General features: G+C 38.8%; 1 protein-coding gene across 4 annotated transcripts in view; it reads left to right on the plus strand.

Moving 5' to 3' along the window:
• MRRF (mitochondrial ribosome recycling factor) overlaps positions 1-16,510 on the plus strand; it is a 78,748-nt gene that overhangs the window by 10,628 nt on the left and 51,610 nt on the right. For 2 of the 4 annotated variants that reach the window (XM_023730683.1, XM_023730681.1), the window contains exon 3: positions 12,976-13,140. In XM_023730683.1, the coding sequence (XP_023586451.1) occupies positions 12,976-13,140 (165 nt within the window). The remainder of the gene's footprint in view (positions 1-12,975; positions 13,141-16,510) is intronic. The other 2 variants (XM_004375628.2, XM_023730682.1) reach the window with 1 other exon arrangement.

The following is a 16,510-nucleotide window of genomic DNA, read 5'->3' on the forward strand; positions in this document are numbered from 1 at the left end:
GTGTACCTCTGTTTCATGAGAAACTATTTGTTCTGTAAGCCTTCACGTGAAGTACAGTTAAAAAAAATCTATTTTGCTTAATATTAATATAACTGAACTAGTTTTCTTTTGGTTAATTTTTGCCAGGGTTATCACTTTTCCATTCCTATATATTCAACTTTCTGTGATCTTGTATTTTTGGAAAACCTCTTGTAAATTGTATATGCCTAGATTTAAAAAAAAAATCTCACTGAGAATCGCTTAACTTTTAACTGGTAATTTTGGTCCATTTTTATTTACTGTGATTGCTGAGCATTTTGTATTTATATTGTTTTATTTTGTACTTTATCATAGTTTCTCTTTATTTTTTCCTCTTTTCTGCTTTCCGTTGGATTAATCAAGTTTTTTTATTCCCCTTTTTCGTCTCGTCTGATTTGGAAGTTTTCCATTCCATTATTGTTTTGGTGGTTACCCTTAATTTCTTTAAGTTTTTATCTAAATAAGGAAAAAACTTGGGATTACAAAATGGTACAGCCATTTTGGAAGATAGTCTGGTAGTTTCTTATAAAACTAAACATAAGCTTACCATATGATTCAGTAATAGCGCTTCTAAGTATTTGCCCAAATGAGTTGAAAACTACGTCCACTTAAAAACCTGCACACAAATGTTAATAGCAGCTTTATTCATAATTGTAAAAAATTGGAACCACCTAAGATGTCTATAGTAGGTACCACAAGTTGTGGTATATCCCTACAGTGGCGTATTATTCAGCAATAAAAAGAAATGACCTGTGAACCTACAAGAAGACGTGGAGGAACCTTAAATATACATTGTTAAGCAAAAGGTCAAACCAAAACCAAACTCATTGCCGTTGAGTTGATTCCGACTCTTGGCAACCCCATGTATTACAGAGTAGAACTGCTTAATAGTGTATTCTTGCCTGTAATCTTTACAGAAACAGATTGCCAGGCCTTTCTTCCACAGCACTGCTGCCTGGGTTCGAACTGCCAGCCTTTAAGTTAGTAGTTGAACACAAATCATTTGTGCTCCATAGGGACTACAACTGAAAGAAGCCAGTCTGAGAAAGCTACATATTGTATGATTTCAACTGTATGACTTTCTGGAAAAGGCAAATCTATGGACAATAAAAGATTAGTGGTTTCCAGAAGTTTATGGGGAGGGCAGGAGGGATGAATAGGGGCACAGGGCATTTCAATGCAGTGAAACTATTCTGTATGGTGCTGTAGTGGTGGACACATGACATTATGCATTTGTCAAAACCCATAGGACTGTACAATACGAAGAGTGAACCCTAGTGTTAACTATGGATTTTAGATAATAATAATAATGTGTTGATAGTGGTTCATTAATTGTAACGATGTACCATGGGAATGTAGGATGTTAATAACAGGAGAAACTGTACAAAAGGGAATGTTAAAACAAACAAACAAACCTAGAAAAGTGAAGATACAAGAATATAGCTTGATAATTTTCACATCCTGAAAACACCCACCAGCACCTAGATTTAAAAATGAGAACATTCCAAGCACCTCCGAAGTCCCCTTTATGTTCCCTTCTAGTAATTACCACCCTTCACTCCTTGCAGGTAACTATTCTGACTTCTATTGGCGTGGGTTAGTTAAAAGTCTGTTTTTGTATGATACAGTACGTCTTCTTGTATCTGGCCTCTTCATTCAACATTGTTTGTGAGATTCATTTAAATTGTTCTCTGTACTTGTAGCTCATTCTTTCTCATGCCTGTGTGATATTTAGTTGTGTGAACATACCACTATCCATTCTAAGATTGATGGGCATAACTTTAGATTTTAACATGTGTACTTGATTTTAAAAGTCTAAAGTTTATCAGTATCTCTTTTTCCTAAATAATGTGAGGACCTTGGAAATCTTTAACTTTGATCATCCTCTCCTTTCTTGTTTGTGATTATTATTCATTATTTTAGTTCCATCTTGTTTTTAACCTTCTCAGGGATTAGATTAGATTTTCTTATTAATATTGTTCTGCATAGCCAGTGTTTGTTTAGCTTTACTACACTTGCCAGATTTCTGCTCACTATTGCTTCTTCTCATTCCTTCCCTCTGGATTCAATTTCCTTCTTCCTGAAGTATACCCATTATTATTTATTAAAGTGAACCAAAAAAACCAAACCCGTTGCCTTCAAGTCGATTCTCACTATAGCGACCCTGTAAAGCAGAGTAGAACTGTCCCATAGGGTTTCCGAGGCTGTAATCTTTATGGAAGCAGACTGCCACATCTCTCTTCTGTGGAGTGACTGGTGGGTTCGAACTGCTGACCTTTTGGTTAGCAACTGAGTACTCACCCACTGCTACACCAGGGCTGCTTATTAAAGTGAAGGCCTGTTAATTTCTATTTTTCTGAAAATAACTTAGGCTCACATTTACTATTAAATAATAGTTTAGTTGGGTATAGAATTGTAGGTTGGCTTTTTTTTTTTTGTCCTCTCAGCAGTTTAAAAAAATTTTTTTATTGTTTTAGGTGAAAGTTTATAGAGCAAATTAGTTTCCAATTCAATAGTTTGTATTTAAAGTGTTCCATCACATTGGTTGCATTCCCCACAGTGTGTCAGCACTCTCCCCGTTTCTGCCCTGGGTTCCTTGTTTCATTTCGTCCATATTATTTACCCATTCCTGACTCTTCATCTTTGCTTTTGTTTGCAAATGTTGTCCTTTTGGTCTCGTATAATTGATTCTTCTAAGGAACATGTTCCTTTCTGGTGTTATTGTTTATTTTATGGGACTGTATATAGTTTGGCTGAAAGGTGGTCTCTGGAAATGGCTGCAGTTCCAGGTTGGAAGGGTGTCTTAGGGCCACGGATCGGGAGTCCTCCAGTTGCTGTCAGACCAGTAATTCTGGTCTTTCTCGTGAACTTGACTTTTTGTTCTAAATTTTTCTCCCGCTCTTTCCAGGACCCTCTGTTGTGATCCCAGTCAGAGCAGTCAGTAGTGGTAGCCGTGCACTATCTAGTTCTTCTGGTCTCTGGGTCGTGTAGGCTGTGGTTCACGGGGTCCATTAGTCCTTGGGCAGTTGCTTCCTGGGGTCTTTGGTTTTCTTCACTCTCCTTTGTTCTGCATGGGAAGAGACCAATAGTTGTATCTTAGATGGCTGCTTGTAATCTTTTAAGACCCCAGATGCTGCTCATCAAAGTAGGTTGCAAAAGATTGTCTTTATGAACTGTGTTGTGCCAGTTGATGTAGATGTTCCTCGAGTGTATGGTTCTTCACCTTTGAGCCTAGGAACTTTGTCCTGCTAGGTGTTTGTTTGTATCTAAGAAGTTTTCATGACTGTGCTCCTTATGTGCTCTATTGTCTATATTAATACACATATAGCACCTGCAATTATGTATGTAGAAATATCTACAACCAAACCTATCTCTTCAGGTGGGTGTGCTCCCTTATACCCCGCCCCGCACACGTCTTTAACATACCTATCTGCCTATGTATCCATTCATAAATTATTGTTTGTTAGTACTGTTTTTGAAGGATTGTCTATGTTGTAATAATTACCATAGTTGCCCTTTATTCTTGTGCTCTGTCTTCCTTTGCCTTGTTCATGTTGTGCTGACTTCACCCTTATTGTATATTGTCTTTTCCTTCACCAGTATTAACCCGTGTCTTCTATCTGGTTAGTAATTTTCCTTCCTTCTCCCTCCCATCCCCGGTAACCATCAAAGAATTTTTTTTTTCCCCTATGGGTAAACCTTTTCTTGTTTTTTTAATGATAGTGGTCTCATACAATATTTGTCCTTTTGTGATTGACTTATTTCACTCAGCATAATGTCCTCCAGATTCATCCATGCAGTGAGATGTTTCCCGGATTCGTTGTTATTCTTTACTGTTGCATAGTATTCTATTGTGTGTAGGTACCACAGTCTCCCCCTAACTTCACTGTCATGGATTGAATTGTGCCCCCCAAAAATATCTGTCAACTTAGCTAGGTCATGATTCCCAGTATTGTATGATTGTCTACCATTTTATCATCTGATGTGATTTTCCTATGTGTTGTAAACTCTATCACTATGACATAAAAGATGGATTAGCGGCAGTTATATTGATGAGGTCTGCAAGATTAGGTAGTGTCTTAAGCCAGTCTCTTGAGATATAAAAGAGAGAAGCAAGCAGAGAGATATGGGGACCTCTTACCGCCAGGAAAGCAGCGCCGGGAGCAGAGCACATCCTTTGGACCTGCGGTTCCTGCGTTGAGATTCTCCCAGACCAAGGGAAGACTAATGCATGACAATGACGATTTTCCAGAGCTGACAGAGAGAGAAAGCCTTCCTCTGGAGCTGATGCCTTGAATTTGGACTTGTAGCCTACTAGACTGTGAGAGAATAAATTTCTTTGTTAAAAGCTATCCACTTGTGGTATTTCTGTTATAGCAGAACTAGATGACTAAGACACTCACCAACATTGGTTATTTTCTGTTTCTTTGATTAGTGCCGTTATTGTCGGGGTGAGATGGTATCTCATTGTAGTTTTGATTTGCATTTCTCTAATGACTAATTATCGTGAGCATTCATGTGTTAGCTGCCTGAGTGTCTTCTTTGGTGAAGTGACTGTTCATAGCCTTTGTCTATTTTTTAATTGGATTGTTTTTTTTGTTGTTGTTGAAGTGTTGAAGTTTTCTATAAATTAAAATTTAGAGATTAGACCCTTGACAGATGTGTCATAGCCAAAAATTTTTTTCCCAGTCTGTAGGTTCTCTTTACTCTTTTGGAAAAGTCTTGATGAGCATAATTGTTTAATTTTTCAGAGGTCCCATTTATCTAGTTCATCTTCTGCTGTATGTACATTTTTAGTTACATTTGGTATTCTATTTATGCCATATTTTAGGGCCCCTATAATTGTCCCTATTTTTTCTTCCATGATCTTTATAGTTTTATAGTTCTATAGATAGAAGACACGTGTTAATTATAGTTTTAAGTTTATATTTAGGTCTTTGATCCATTTTGAGTTAGTTTTTGTGTATGGTGTGAGTTATGGGTTCTGTTTCATTTTTCTACAAAGACATCCAGTTTTGCCAGCACCATTTGTTAATGAGGTTGTCTTTTCCCCATTTAATGGACTTTGGTCCTTTGTCAAAGATTAGGTGTCCATAGGTGGATGAATTTGCTTCTGGGTTCTCGATTCTGTTCCTTTGGTCTATGTATCTTTCATTGTACCAGTACCAGGCTGTTTTGACTACCATGGCTGTATAGTAGGTTCTGAGATCAGGTAGTGTGAGGTCTCCTACTTTTTCTTCTTACTCAGTAATGCTTTGCTTATCTTGGGCCTCTTTCCTTTCTATGTAAAGCTGGTGATTAGTTTTTCCATCTTGTTAAAAATGCTGTTGAAATTTGGATTGGGATTGCATTGTATCTGTAGATCGCTTTGGATAGTATTGACAGTTTCTCAATGTTGAGTCTTCGTATCCATGAGCATGGTATGTTTTTCCATTTATGTAGGTCTCTTTTGGTTTGTTGCAGTAGTGTTTTGTAGTTTTCGTTGTATAGGTCTTTTATGTCCCTGGTTAGATTTACTCCTGAGTATTTTATGTTTTGGAGGGTTATTGTAAATGGTATTGTTTTCCTGATTTCCTTTTCAATGTTCTCTTTGTTTGTGTGGAGGAATCCAACTGATTTTTGTATGTTGATCATGTATCCTGCTACTTTGATGAATCTATTAGTTCCAATAGCTTTTTTATGGAATCTTTGGTATTCTTTATATATAGGATCATATCATCTGTGAACAGGGATGGTTTTACTTCTTCCTTACTAATTTGAATGCCCTTTATTTTTTTTCTTGCCTTATTGTTCTAGCTAGGGCTTCTAGTACAATGTTAAATAAGAGTGGTGATAAAGGACGTACTTGTCTGGTTCCCATTCTCAAGGGGAATGCTTTCAGTCTCTCTCTGTTGAGAATAAAGTTAGCTGTTGGTTTTGTATAAATACCCTTTATTATGTTGAGGAATTTCCCTTCTATTCCTATTTTTCTGAGAGTTTTTAGCAGGAATGAGTGTTGGACTTCATCAAATGCCTTTTCTGCATTGATTGAGATGATCATGTGATTCTTTTGTTTTATGTGGTGGATTACATTGATTGATTTTCTAATGTTGAACCATCCTTGCATGCCTGGTATTCATTCCACTTGGTTATGATGTATTATTTCTTTGAAATGCTGTTGAATTCTATTCACTAGAATTTTGTTGAGTTTTTTGCAACTATATTCATGAAGAATATTGGTCTGTAATTTTCTTTTTTAGTGGTGTCTTTGCTTGGCTTTGGGATCAGGGTTATGCTGGCTTCATAGAATGAATTCAGGACTATTCCTTGTCTATGCTTTGAAATAGTTTGAGTAGTATTGGTGTGAGCTCTTCTCTGAATATTTGGTAGGCTTCTTCAGTGAAGCCGTCTGAGTCAGGGTTTTTTGTTGTTGTTGTTGGGAGTTTTTTATTCCCTCTTCATTTTTTTCTTTTGTTATTGGTCTGTTTATTTTTTCTACCTCAGTTTGTGTTAGTTTAGGTAGACAGTGTATTTCTAGACATATGTCCATTTCCTCTAGGTTTTCAAATTTGTTGGACTGCAATTTTTCTTAGTATTCTGTTATGATCCTTTTTATTTCAGTTGGTTCTGTTGTATGTTCCCCCTCTCGTTTCTTATTTGGGTTATTTGCTTCTTCTCCTGTTTTTCTTCTGTCAGTTTGGTCAATGCCGGTGGTTCACGGGTTTTATTGATCCTTTCAGAGAACCAGCTTCTGGTTGTGTTGATTTCTTTCTTTGTTTTTCTATTCTCTGTTTCTTTTATTTCTGCTCTAATCTTCATTATTTCCTTTCTTCTGGTGACTGTGGTCTTCTCTTGCTGCTCTCTTTCTATTTGTTCGGATTGTAGGGTTAATGTTTTGATTTTGGCCCTTCTTTTTTGTGTGTGTGCATTTATTGCTGTAAGTTGACCTCTGAGCACTGCTTTTGCTATGTACCGCAGCTGTGGTATGCTGTGTTTTCATTCTCATTTTATTATAGGAATTTTTTAAATTTCATCTTTGATTTCTTCTGTTACTCAGTGGTTTTGGGGCAAGGTTTTATTCAGTTTCTATGCGTTTGATTTGTCTTTTTCCTTGCTCTTCTTGTTACTGATTTCTACTTTTATAGCATTGTGATAGGAGAAGATGCTTTGTATTATTTCTGTGTTTTTGGATTTTATTGAGGCTTGCTTTGTGGCCTAAAATGTGGTCTGTTCTGGAGAATGATCCTTGTGATTTGGAAAAGAATGTATACTTTGCTGCTGTTCGGTGGAGAGTTCTGTACGTGTCTGTGAGGTCGTATTGGTTGATTGTGGCCTTTAGATCTTCTGTATCTTTGTTGAGTTTCTTTCTAGTTGTTCTGTCGTTCACCGAGAGTAGTGTGTTGAGTTCTCCTACTGTTACTGTAGAACTGTCTGTTTCTCTCTCAGTGCTGTTAGAGTTTGCTTAATGTATTTTGGAGCACTTTCATTGGGTGTGTATATATTATGGTTATGTCTACTTGGTGAATTGACCCCTTGATCATTACATAATGGCCTTCCTTATCTTTTATGGTGGATTTTGCCTTAAAGTCTATTTTATCAGAGATTAATACTGTCACTCCTGCTCTTTTTTTGTTTGCTGGATGTTTTTTTCCATCCTGAGTTTTAGTTTGTATATATCTTTGTGTCTAAGATGTGTCTCTTGTGGACAGCGTATTGATGGGTCTTTTGTTGTTGTTGTTGTTGTTGTTTTAATCCATTCTACCACTCTCTGTCTCTTTACTGGTGCATATAAGCCATTTACATTCAGTATGATTATTGACAAGTATAAGTGTCCTGCTGTCATTTAGATGTGCTTTTCTTTGTGGTGTTGACAGTTTCTTTGTTCTACTTAATTCTCTGTGCTGAGTTCTTTTTGTTTGTTGATTTTCTTTTCTTTTGTTGGTGTTGATTTTGTGTTTATTGAGTCTTTATGTTTTTCTTTTTTTTTATTTTGATGAGTAGGTTTGTTAAATTTACCTTTATCTTCCTAATTCTAAAGCAGTCTTTTATTTCTTGACATATCCTTGACTTCCTCTTTATTTTATTTTTATTGTACTTTAGATGAAGGTTTACAGAACAGTTTCTCATTAAACAGTGAGTACACATATTGTTTTATGACATGGGTTAACAACCCCACGACGTGTCAACACTCTCCCTTCTCGACCTTGGAGGACCTTTTTTTTTTTTTAGTGAAAATATACATAGCCAAAGATACACCATTTCAAAAATTTCTGTATGTTCAATTCAGTGACATCTATTATATTCTTCCAGTTGTTCAGCTATTCTCACTATCCTTTTCCAAATTATTCCATCGCTATTATCTTCAACTCACTGTCCCTGAGGCTTCCCATCAAACCTTTTGAGTTGTCGTCAATTTGATCTCACATAGATAATTCTTTTTTTTTTTGTACTTTAAATGAAGGTTTACAGAACAAATAGTTTCTCATTAAACAGTTAGTACACATATTGCTCTATGACAATGGTTAACAACCCCACAACATATGGACTTCCTCTTTATATGAAATTTCTATAACTATACCATTTATTTCCCGTTTTTGTCATCATTTATAAATTGATGTCTCTAGTTCCCTGTTTTCAGTCTTTTAACTTTGTTTTATTTTTTATAATTCTTTATCTGGGTTGATATCTGGCTGATGCTGTCTTATGTCCTAGTCTCAGGTTGTTGTCTGATGCTGTTGGTTCTCTGTCCAAAGGACTCCTTTAATATTTCTTGTAAGGTTGGTCAGGTTTTTTACAAATTTCATTAATTTCTCTTTATCTGGAAATGTCCTAATTTTGCCATCGTTTTTGAGAGACAGTTTTGCTGGGTGTATAATTCTTGGTTGGCAATTTTTGTGTGTGTGTGCATTTATTGCTATAAGTTAACCTCTGAGCACTGCTTTTGCTGTGTACCACAGCACAAGTTTTTATATATGTCATCCTGTTGCTTTCTTGGCTGCATGTTTTCTCCTGAATAATCAGAGTTTAGTCTTATTGATTCCCCTTTGCGGGTGATTTTTCATTTTTCCCTGAGCTGCTCTCAGGATTCTTTCTTTGTCTTTGGTTTGGAAAATTTGATTATAATATGTCTTGGTGACTTTCTTTTGGGGTCTATGCTGTATAGGTTTCGTTGAGCTTCTTGGATGGATGTCTTCTTGTCTTTCATGATATTAGGGAGATTTTCTGCCAGCAAATCTTCAATAATTCTCTCTTCGTTTTGTTTGTTTCCCTTCTTCTGTTCTGAAATTTGGATCGCATATAAATTTTTCCTGTTGATAGTGTCCCACATAATTCTTAGGCTTTCTTTGTTTTTCATTATTTTTTTCTGATTTTTCCTCCAGCAAATTGATGTCAAGGTATTTGTTCTTTATTTCGCTGATTTGATTCAATTGATTGAATTTGATTCTATTGATTCAGTTCTGCTCCTATAAGTTGTCTATTTCTGAAATTTTATTGTTAATCTTTTGGCTTTCTAATTCCTCTTTTTGTATGGTTTCTAATTGTCTATTTTGTCATTTTCTGAATTCCTTATCAGGTAGTTCCATTACTGTTTCTTCCTCCAGAAGTTTTTCTGGTTCTTTATTATGGTCACTGATTGGAGCCTTCTTGTCCTGCTTCTTTATATGATTTGATGTTGTCAGTTGTCTTCAAGGCATTAAGGTGTTATTATGTTTGTTTATTGTATGTTTGTTTACTGTGACCTGATGTTTTGTTTTGTTGTGATATATCTGAGTGGGCAGGACATGCATGCTTCTCTGGTCGCTGCTAGAGCTCTCACCACCTGTCTCCATGTGGGTGGGGCAGCAGCTGGGTGTGTGAGCTCAAGTCTCTGTTCTCTAGTCTTGCGGGGCAGCTAAGAATGTAACTGGCCTTGCTGGTGAGATGATGTGTCCAACTGGCCGGTCACCTCAGTGTAAGTGCAGGGAGTATTCTCACTAGTCACTGGGTTGGGTGTTGTATGTGCGCACTGCTGGTTGCTGGGTGATCGGGGCAAGGGTGCCCTGGTTGTCGGTCACTGGGTAAGTGGTAGAGAAACTCTCATCGATGGTCCTGGGCAGGCAGGGCTGCATGGAGGTGGTCAGAGAGGGCACAACCTCCCATTGCAGAGGGGGCGGTGTGGGGGCAGAGACGGGGGAAGTCGCTGGCCCACGGGTGCCCACTGGGAGGGCATATCCCTGTCCATTACAGTGTGGTGTGGGGTAGGGTGTTCTGCTGGTGTGTAGGCCCCCGGTCCTTGTAGCTGGGCATAGGAGCTGGTTCGCAGGCTTCCGGTGGTAGTGGCTGAGTGGAGCAGTGGGAGCTGCCAGTCTGTGGGCTCGTGGTGCGAGTGACTGGGCATAGGAGCAGGTGCTGCCAGTCCTCAGGCCCTCAGTGCAGTTGGCTCGGTGGAAGAGGAGGTGCCGCTGGTCCCCGGGCCCTCAGCATTGGCAGCCAGGTGGAGAAGTGGACTCCGGTGGTCCATGAGTCCTGGCTTGGGTGACTGGGCTTTGGAGCAGGTGCCACTGGTCCATGGACCCCCAGCATGGATGAATGGGCAGAAGAGGGGGCACTGCCAGACTACAGGCTCGTGGTGTGGATGGGCAGGTGGAAGAGGGGGTGCTGCCATTCCGTGTGTCCCTGGGTCCCCGGTGCAGTGGCTGAGTGAAAGGGCAGGCACTGCTGGTCTGTGGGTCCCTGGCTCAGGTCAGGGCGGTACTTGGTGCCGCCAGACCCCATTGTGTGTGTGGGGGGTGAGGGGGATGGGTGCGGGTGGGGGGAGGTGGGTGAGAGTGGTGAGAGACACTGCAGGTCCATGGACCTCCAGCACGGGGGTGGTGGGGGGCAAGGTGGGTGAGGTGAGTGCGCTTAACTTTCGTATGGCGGGGAGCACTCCTGCCTGGCTCATGACATGGGTGCAGAGTTCCTCCTGCTTGGCTGCACCAGTAATGGGGGCTTTGGCTGGGAACGCTGTTTGCTTTGTCTCAGTATGGCCGTGCCGTGCGTGTTTGGCTGGCAGGATGTTGGCAATACGTAATTATCTGTGTCTGCTGTTTTTGTACAGTCTCTCCTTCCACCTGGCACTCTGTCCAGTTCTTTAGCCTTGCCTTTCTTGCTCAGGGTTCCAAGGTTGTCGTCTCTATCTGATTCACTTGTTTTCTCAGGTCTTTGTTGTAAGAGAGCTGTTACGAGGCATCTGACTATGCTGCCGTCTTGGACCACCTCCTCCTCTTAGCATTTTGAGGATTGTGTTTCTATTGTTTCTGGCTCCTATTGTTATTCTTGGGAAGTATGCTGTCATTTTAAATTTTGATCTTTTATGGATAATTTGTCTTTTCTCTTTGGTTATTTTTAAGATCTTTTTGTCCTTGGTTTTCTATGTTCACAAGATGTCTGGATATAGATTTACTTTTATTATCCTATGTTGAACTTGTATTTCTGAATCTGAAGATTCCTGTCTTTCATCACTTCTGACAAATTCTAAGCTGTCAGCATGTTAGCCTAAGAGCAGTGGAGTTTCAAGCATGAGGGTGACACATGCAGATTATGTTAAAAAGAAAAAAAAAATCACTCTGCTGCTTACTAGTTGGTTACTTTGGGCAAGACATTTAAATGGCTTGTGCCTTCGATTTCTCATCTGAATAACAACAACAAAAAACCCAAACCAAACTCGTTGCTGTTAGTCGATTCTGACTCATAGCAACCCTGAAGGACAGTAGAACTGCCTTATAGGGTTTCCAAGGAGCAGCTGGTAGATTTGAACTGCCAACCTTTTGGTTGTCAGCCAAGCTCTTAACCACTGCACCACCAGGGCTCCTCTCATCTGTACAGTGGGGACAATAATAATCACTATTCTTCCTACACCAGCTAACTGTTTTGAATCTCAAATAAAATAGTGTACTTGAAAATGCCTTGCAAATTATAACATGGTATACAAATAGCACAGGATCCAACTTATTGTAGATATTTGATAAACTTTGTTGAATTAATCTCAATAAATATTTGTTGAATGTTCAATGAATAACAAGTGTAAGGTAATATTATTCCACTAGTCTTATTTTTTTCTCCTTCCCCCACTCTACCATAAAGAGATGCAAGAATATTTGTATCACTCATGGGAGTGATTTATGTATATATACATTAAAGAACGTATGTGAAAAATCACTATGATTGTTTAGACATGTTCTAATTTTATTCAACTACCAATGCTGTTTTACAAATAGTTCACTGTTGTTGATTTTTTAGAATATAAGCTATTGTCACTACCACTGGTAGTGTTTAATGTCTATAAACTACTGTTAATCTTTTTGTTCAGTCATCAGATACTTTGCATATCCTTTCCTACTATTCATTTTTAAATGAATTAATACATTTCCTGTCTCTCCAATTAGATTATATGGAGACGATCTAGTGGAAAGTTCATGGGTTTAAAATTTAGGCAGATCTGGAACCATATCCTGGCTTTTCCATCTACTAACCTTGTGGTGTTAGGCCAGTCACTTTACTTTACTTGTATTCTGTTTATTTTTCTGAAAATTGAGTAATTCACTGTGGATTGCCTATTGTATAGATAATATTCTTTTGTGTATTTGAATCACGTAATTTGTATCTTTGTAGCATCCTTGCAATACAGATATTATTATCCCTGTTTTACAGGTAGGGAACCTGATAGAAGGTAGAGTAACTTGCCTGGGATCATAAAACTAGTATGCATCATAGCCAGCATTTAAACCTGAGGTGTCTGATTGGAAAGCCTGTGCCTTCATTAATATCTGAGAAGGTATTTCTCATGGTTCTTGGTACCTAGTAAATACTCAGTAAACGTAGGTTCTTTTTTAGGGCAGTGATAATGTTTTATAATTTTCTTATACTTGGCATTTTGCCCTGTACACAGTAAGCACTCCATAACTAATTGCTTATTGTCTCTGTTTAAGCTGCTGTTCTTTTATTTGCTGAATGTTGACTTTCTAGCCAAAGGGAAAGGACAGTCCCAAACCAGAGTGAATATTAACACTACCTTGGTTGAAGATATAATCAACTTGGAAGAATTAGATGAAGAAATGAAGTCTGTGATGGAAGCACTCAAAGATAATTTCAATAAGACTCTCAACATAAGGACCTCACCAGGTTAGTGACTGAACCAGGGTTTTGGGGAGTGGTATAGTGGAGAGAGCATGGTTTTGGAGTTGTTTTAGCCCCAGCTTTGCCACTTAATAACTGGTGACAATGGGTGGTTACTTTACTTTTCTGATCCTTAGTTTACTTGTCTAAAAACAGGGATACAGTGCCTACCTCAAAGCTTTGGGGTGGGTATTAAATGACATGATGTATGTAAAGGGTCTTGTACAATGCCTGGCACATAATTAACACTAAATTTATTTATTCATTCAAATATTTGTCTGCTATGAACTAGGCATTGTGCTAATGCACAGTGGTGAACAAAAATAGGTATGGTCTTTGTTCTCATGGAACTATCCTTTCCAAAAAATGGCAACTATTTATTATGAATGTATTGTAAACACCTCTAGAAAGCTGGTCTCACAATAACTGGCATCTTTGGTCTGATTTTTCCAATTTCTCCTATTTGACAGTTCTTATCCCTTACTGGGAACCAAATGGCTGCAAACCTGCCCAGCTGAGGCATTTCTGTACCCCTGAGTTTGACCAGGAAGATTCCATTTGGGTTAATAACTTCCTGAAAGTGGCTTTTCTAAGTGGGAAATGTCAGAACTGTCTAGGAGAACTGTTTGCAGATGTGATGGAGAAGTGAGTTGTCAGCTAATGGTGTAGGCAGGCAGGAAAAATCCAATTGCTGTTAAATTGGCCTTTTGGAAATTGTCATCATCCTAGAGTCAAGCCTAGGACCCCCTCTGAAGGTATCTGGGATCTTGGGCTGCTCCCACTCACGACTTGGTTGGGATAGTTTATAAGGAAACTAGAAAACATTTTATGAACTTGTTCTTAAGAAAACCAAATGAAAAGTGTAAAGCTCCATTTATAAACACCATCAAAAGAGTACTGAGTTCAGAGATGAGATCCATTGTGAAACCAGAAGACCATTCCCGGCGTTTGTCAACCTTTGGATTGGGGCATTTCTGCCTTTGCTGACAGTAGAGCGTGCCATTCAGTCTCTCCCAACTGTTTATTTTAAACTTGCTTATTATTTTAGGTATGAAACTGATAAAGTGCTCTGTCTCCCCTGTGCTTTCTGGCCTGTTAACATTCTGCAGTCGAAACCAGAGAGCAGCTTGAGAGTTGCTCAGGGAGAAATGTGATACTTAAAATTAGCCAGCAAGCTCCACTCTTGTTGAACTTAAAAAGATGATGGGCCTGGAAAGAGGTTGAGAGTGTAATTTGTTAAATGTTAACCTCTGAGAAAATGAGGGGCAGGAATGAGGCTGAGGGAGATTCTCGCTGGGGACAGATTGAGGGAAAAGGATTTGGTGCATTATGTCGATATGGGTTTAGGGAATGGGAACCACCACAATTGCATACTGAAAAGCCCATGTTGGAACTTCTGTGGCAAAGGATCTTATGGCAAATCAGGAAGGTTGAATTAAGATGTTTTTCAAAAGGCCTCACACTGGTATTTCCTCTTTGCTTCTTTCTTTTCAGGGTTATGTTTGTATAACATTCTATGTAGAATTTAGGGCCAGGAAGAGACTGGGTGAAATAGGCTGAGCTTAGCCAGTCTTTTTTTGACAGATTCTTCTAAATCATCTTTCATTACCATCTGAACCAGCAGGCACTTTTCCTCTTACACCTCCATCTGTCCTCCAGCAATTGCTGTCTCCAAGATAGTTGACTCTTCTAAACAGTTGTCTTAAGATATAGGTTTACTTGGTTGTTCATTCTTGCTCTGTCTCTTATCCATCCATCCATCCCTCCATACATTCATTCATTCATTCATAAAAGCATTATTGAGTACTTACTGTGCTGATTAGCTTTTAATAGGTGCTATGGAAGGGTCGTTATGAGTTGGAATCAACTTGATGGCACACAACAGCAAAAATGGATATAGAGAGAAAAGACATTGTCCCCATCTTCTAGGAGCCTAGAGTCTAATGTGAAAGGACAGACAAATAAACCAACATGTATAAAACCATACAGCAAAGCAGACTGGTTAAGATCATGGCCTTAAGAGTCAGTCAGACCTGGGTTTTAATTCAGACTCCATTATTAAGAGCTGTTGTGACCTTGGGCAAATTACTCTCTATGCCTTAGGTTCCTCATCTATAAAATAGTAGAAATAATAACAACTGTCTCCTAGAGTTATTGTGATAGTGCAAACAAATTATAGAAAGCATTTAGTACAATGTCTGGCTCATAGGAAGTGCTCAGTAAATATTGGCTATTATTTTCATTATTAGAGGAATGTGGGTAGGGTGCTTAGGAGCACATAAAAAGAATTTGTAACCCAGCCTAGGAGGTCAGAGAAGATTTCTAGGATTAGGTGCTACTATTCCACTGCTGTCCAGTCAAGTCTGACTCATAACGACCCTATAGGACAGAGTAGAACTGCTGCCCCATAGGGTTTCTAAGGCTGTAAATCTTTTACAAAAGCAGACTGCCACATCTTTGTCCTGCAGAGTAGCTGGTGGGTTCAAACCACCAACCTTGTGCTTGTCAGCCAAGCATTTTAACCACTGCGCCATGAAGACTCCTTAGATGCTACTATAGCTGAGTATTAAAGAGTGAGCAGGAGTTATATGAGCAAAGGGGGTTCTCTGTAGGAGGAAAAATATATGCAAGGGTCCTAAGGCAAGAGAGAACAGAGTATATTAGAGAAATTGTAAATAGATTACTTTGGCTAAAACATAGGAGAATGTCAAGAAGTAATAATAATAAACATGTTTTGGGCACTTTTATATGCCAAGACACAGTTATAAGTGCTTTACGTACACTATTTCATTTAATTAATTAATTTCATTTAATCCTCATAACATCCCTATGAGATAAGTGCAATTTTTATGCCTCATTTACAGATCAGGAAACGGAGGTCCCCAAAGGTGAAGGGATCTGCCCAGGGTTACACAATCAGGAAGTGGCAGAGTTAGTATTTGAACCCAGGTCGTCTGTCTTCAGAATCATGGCAACTGTTACCATTATACCTCCTGGATTTTTCCAGGTCGAAGCTAGTGGTGTCAACAACTTTCTACCTTGTGACATTGAATCTAGTTGAGTAGGTCAGATCAGATCTTTGGGCCATTGTATGGTATTACCATTATTCTAACAGGAATTTGTCATGACAACTCTAATTTGTTTAAAAGACACATTTTCCCCCCTTCTCTTTGTGTCTCAGAATGAGCCATCCATGAGTGATTCCTACTGTGAATGATAAGGCTTTTCTTCTAGGTCTTGTTTGCATAGGAAATCAGGGAGTTCGAATAATGCTCCTTTCCATCTGTAACTGTAGCTTTATTTGCTTGCCTTCCTGGGTTTCTGAAAATTTTGCCCAGGGTTTTTCAGAGTTCAGATATCGATGAAAATGGTGAGA

The sequence above is a fragment of the Trichechus manatus genome, unplaced genomic scaffold (genome assembly GCF_000243295.1).
Source record: "Trichechus manatus latirostris isolate Lorelei unplaced genomic scaffold, TriManLat1.0 scaffold00038, whole genome shotgun sequence".
NCBI classification, from domain to species: Eukaryota; Metazoa; Chordata; class Mammalia; order Sirenia; family Trichechidae; genus Trichechus; species Trichechus manatus.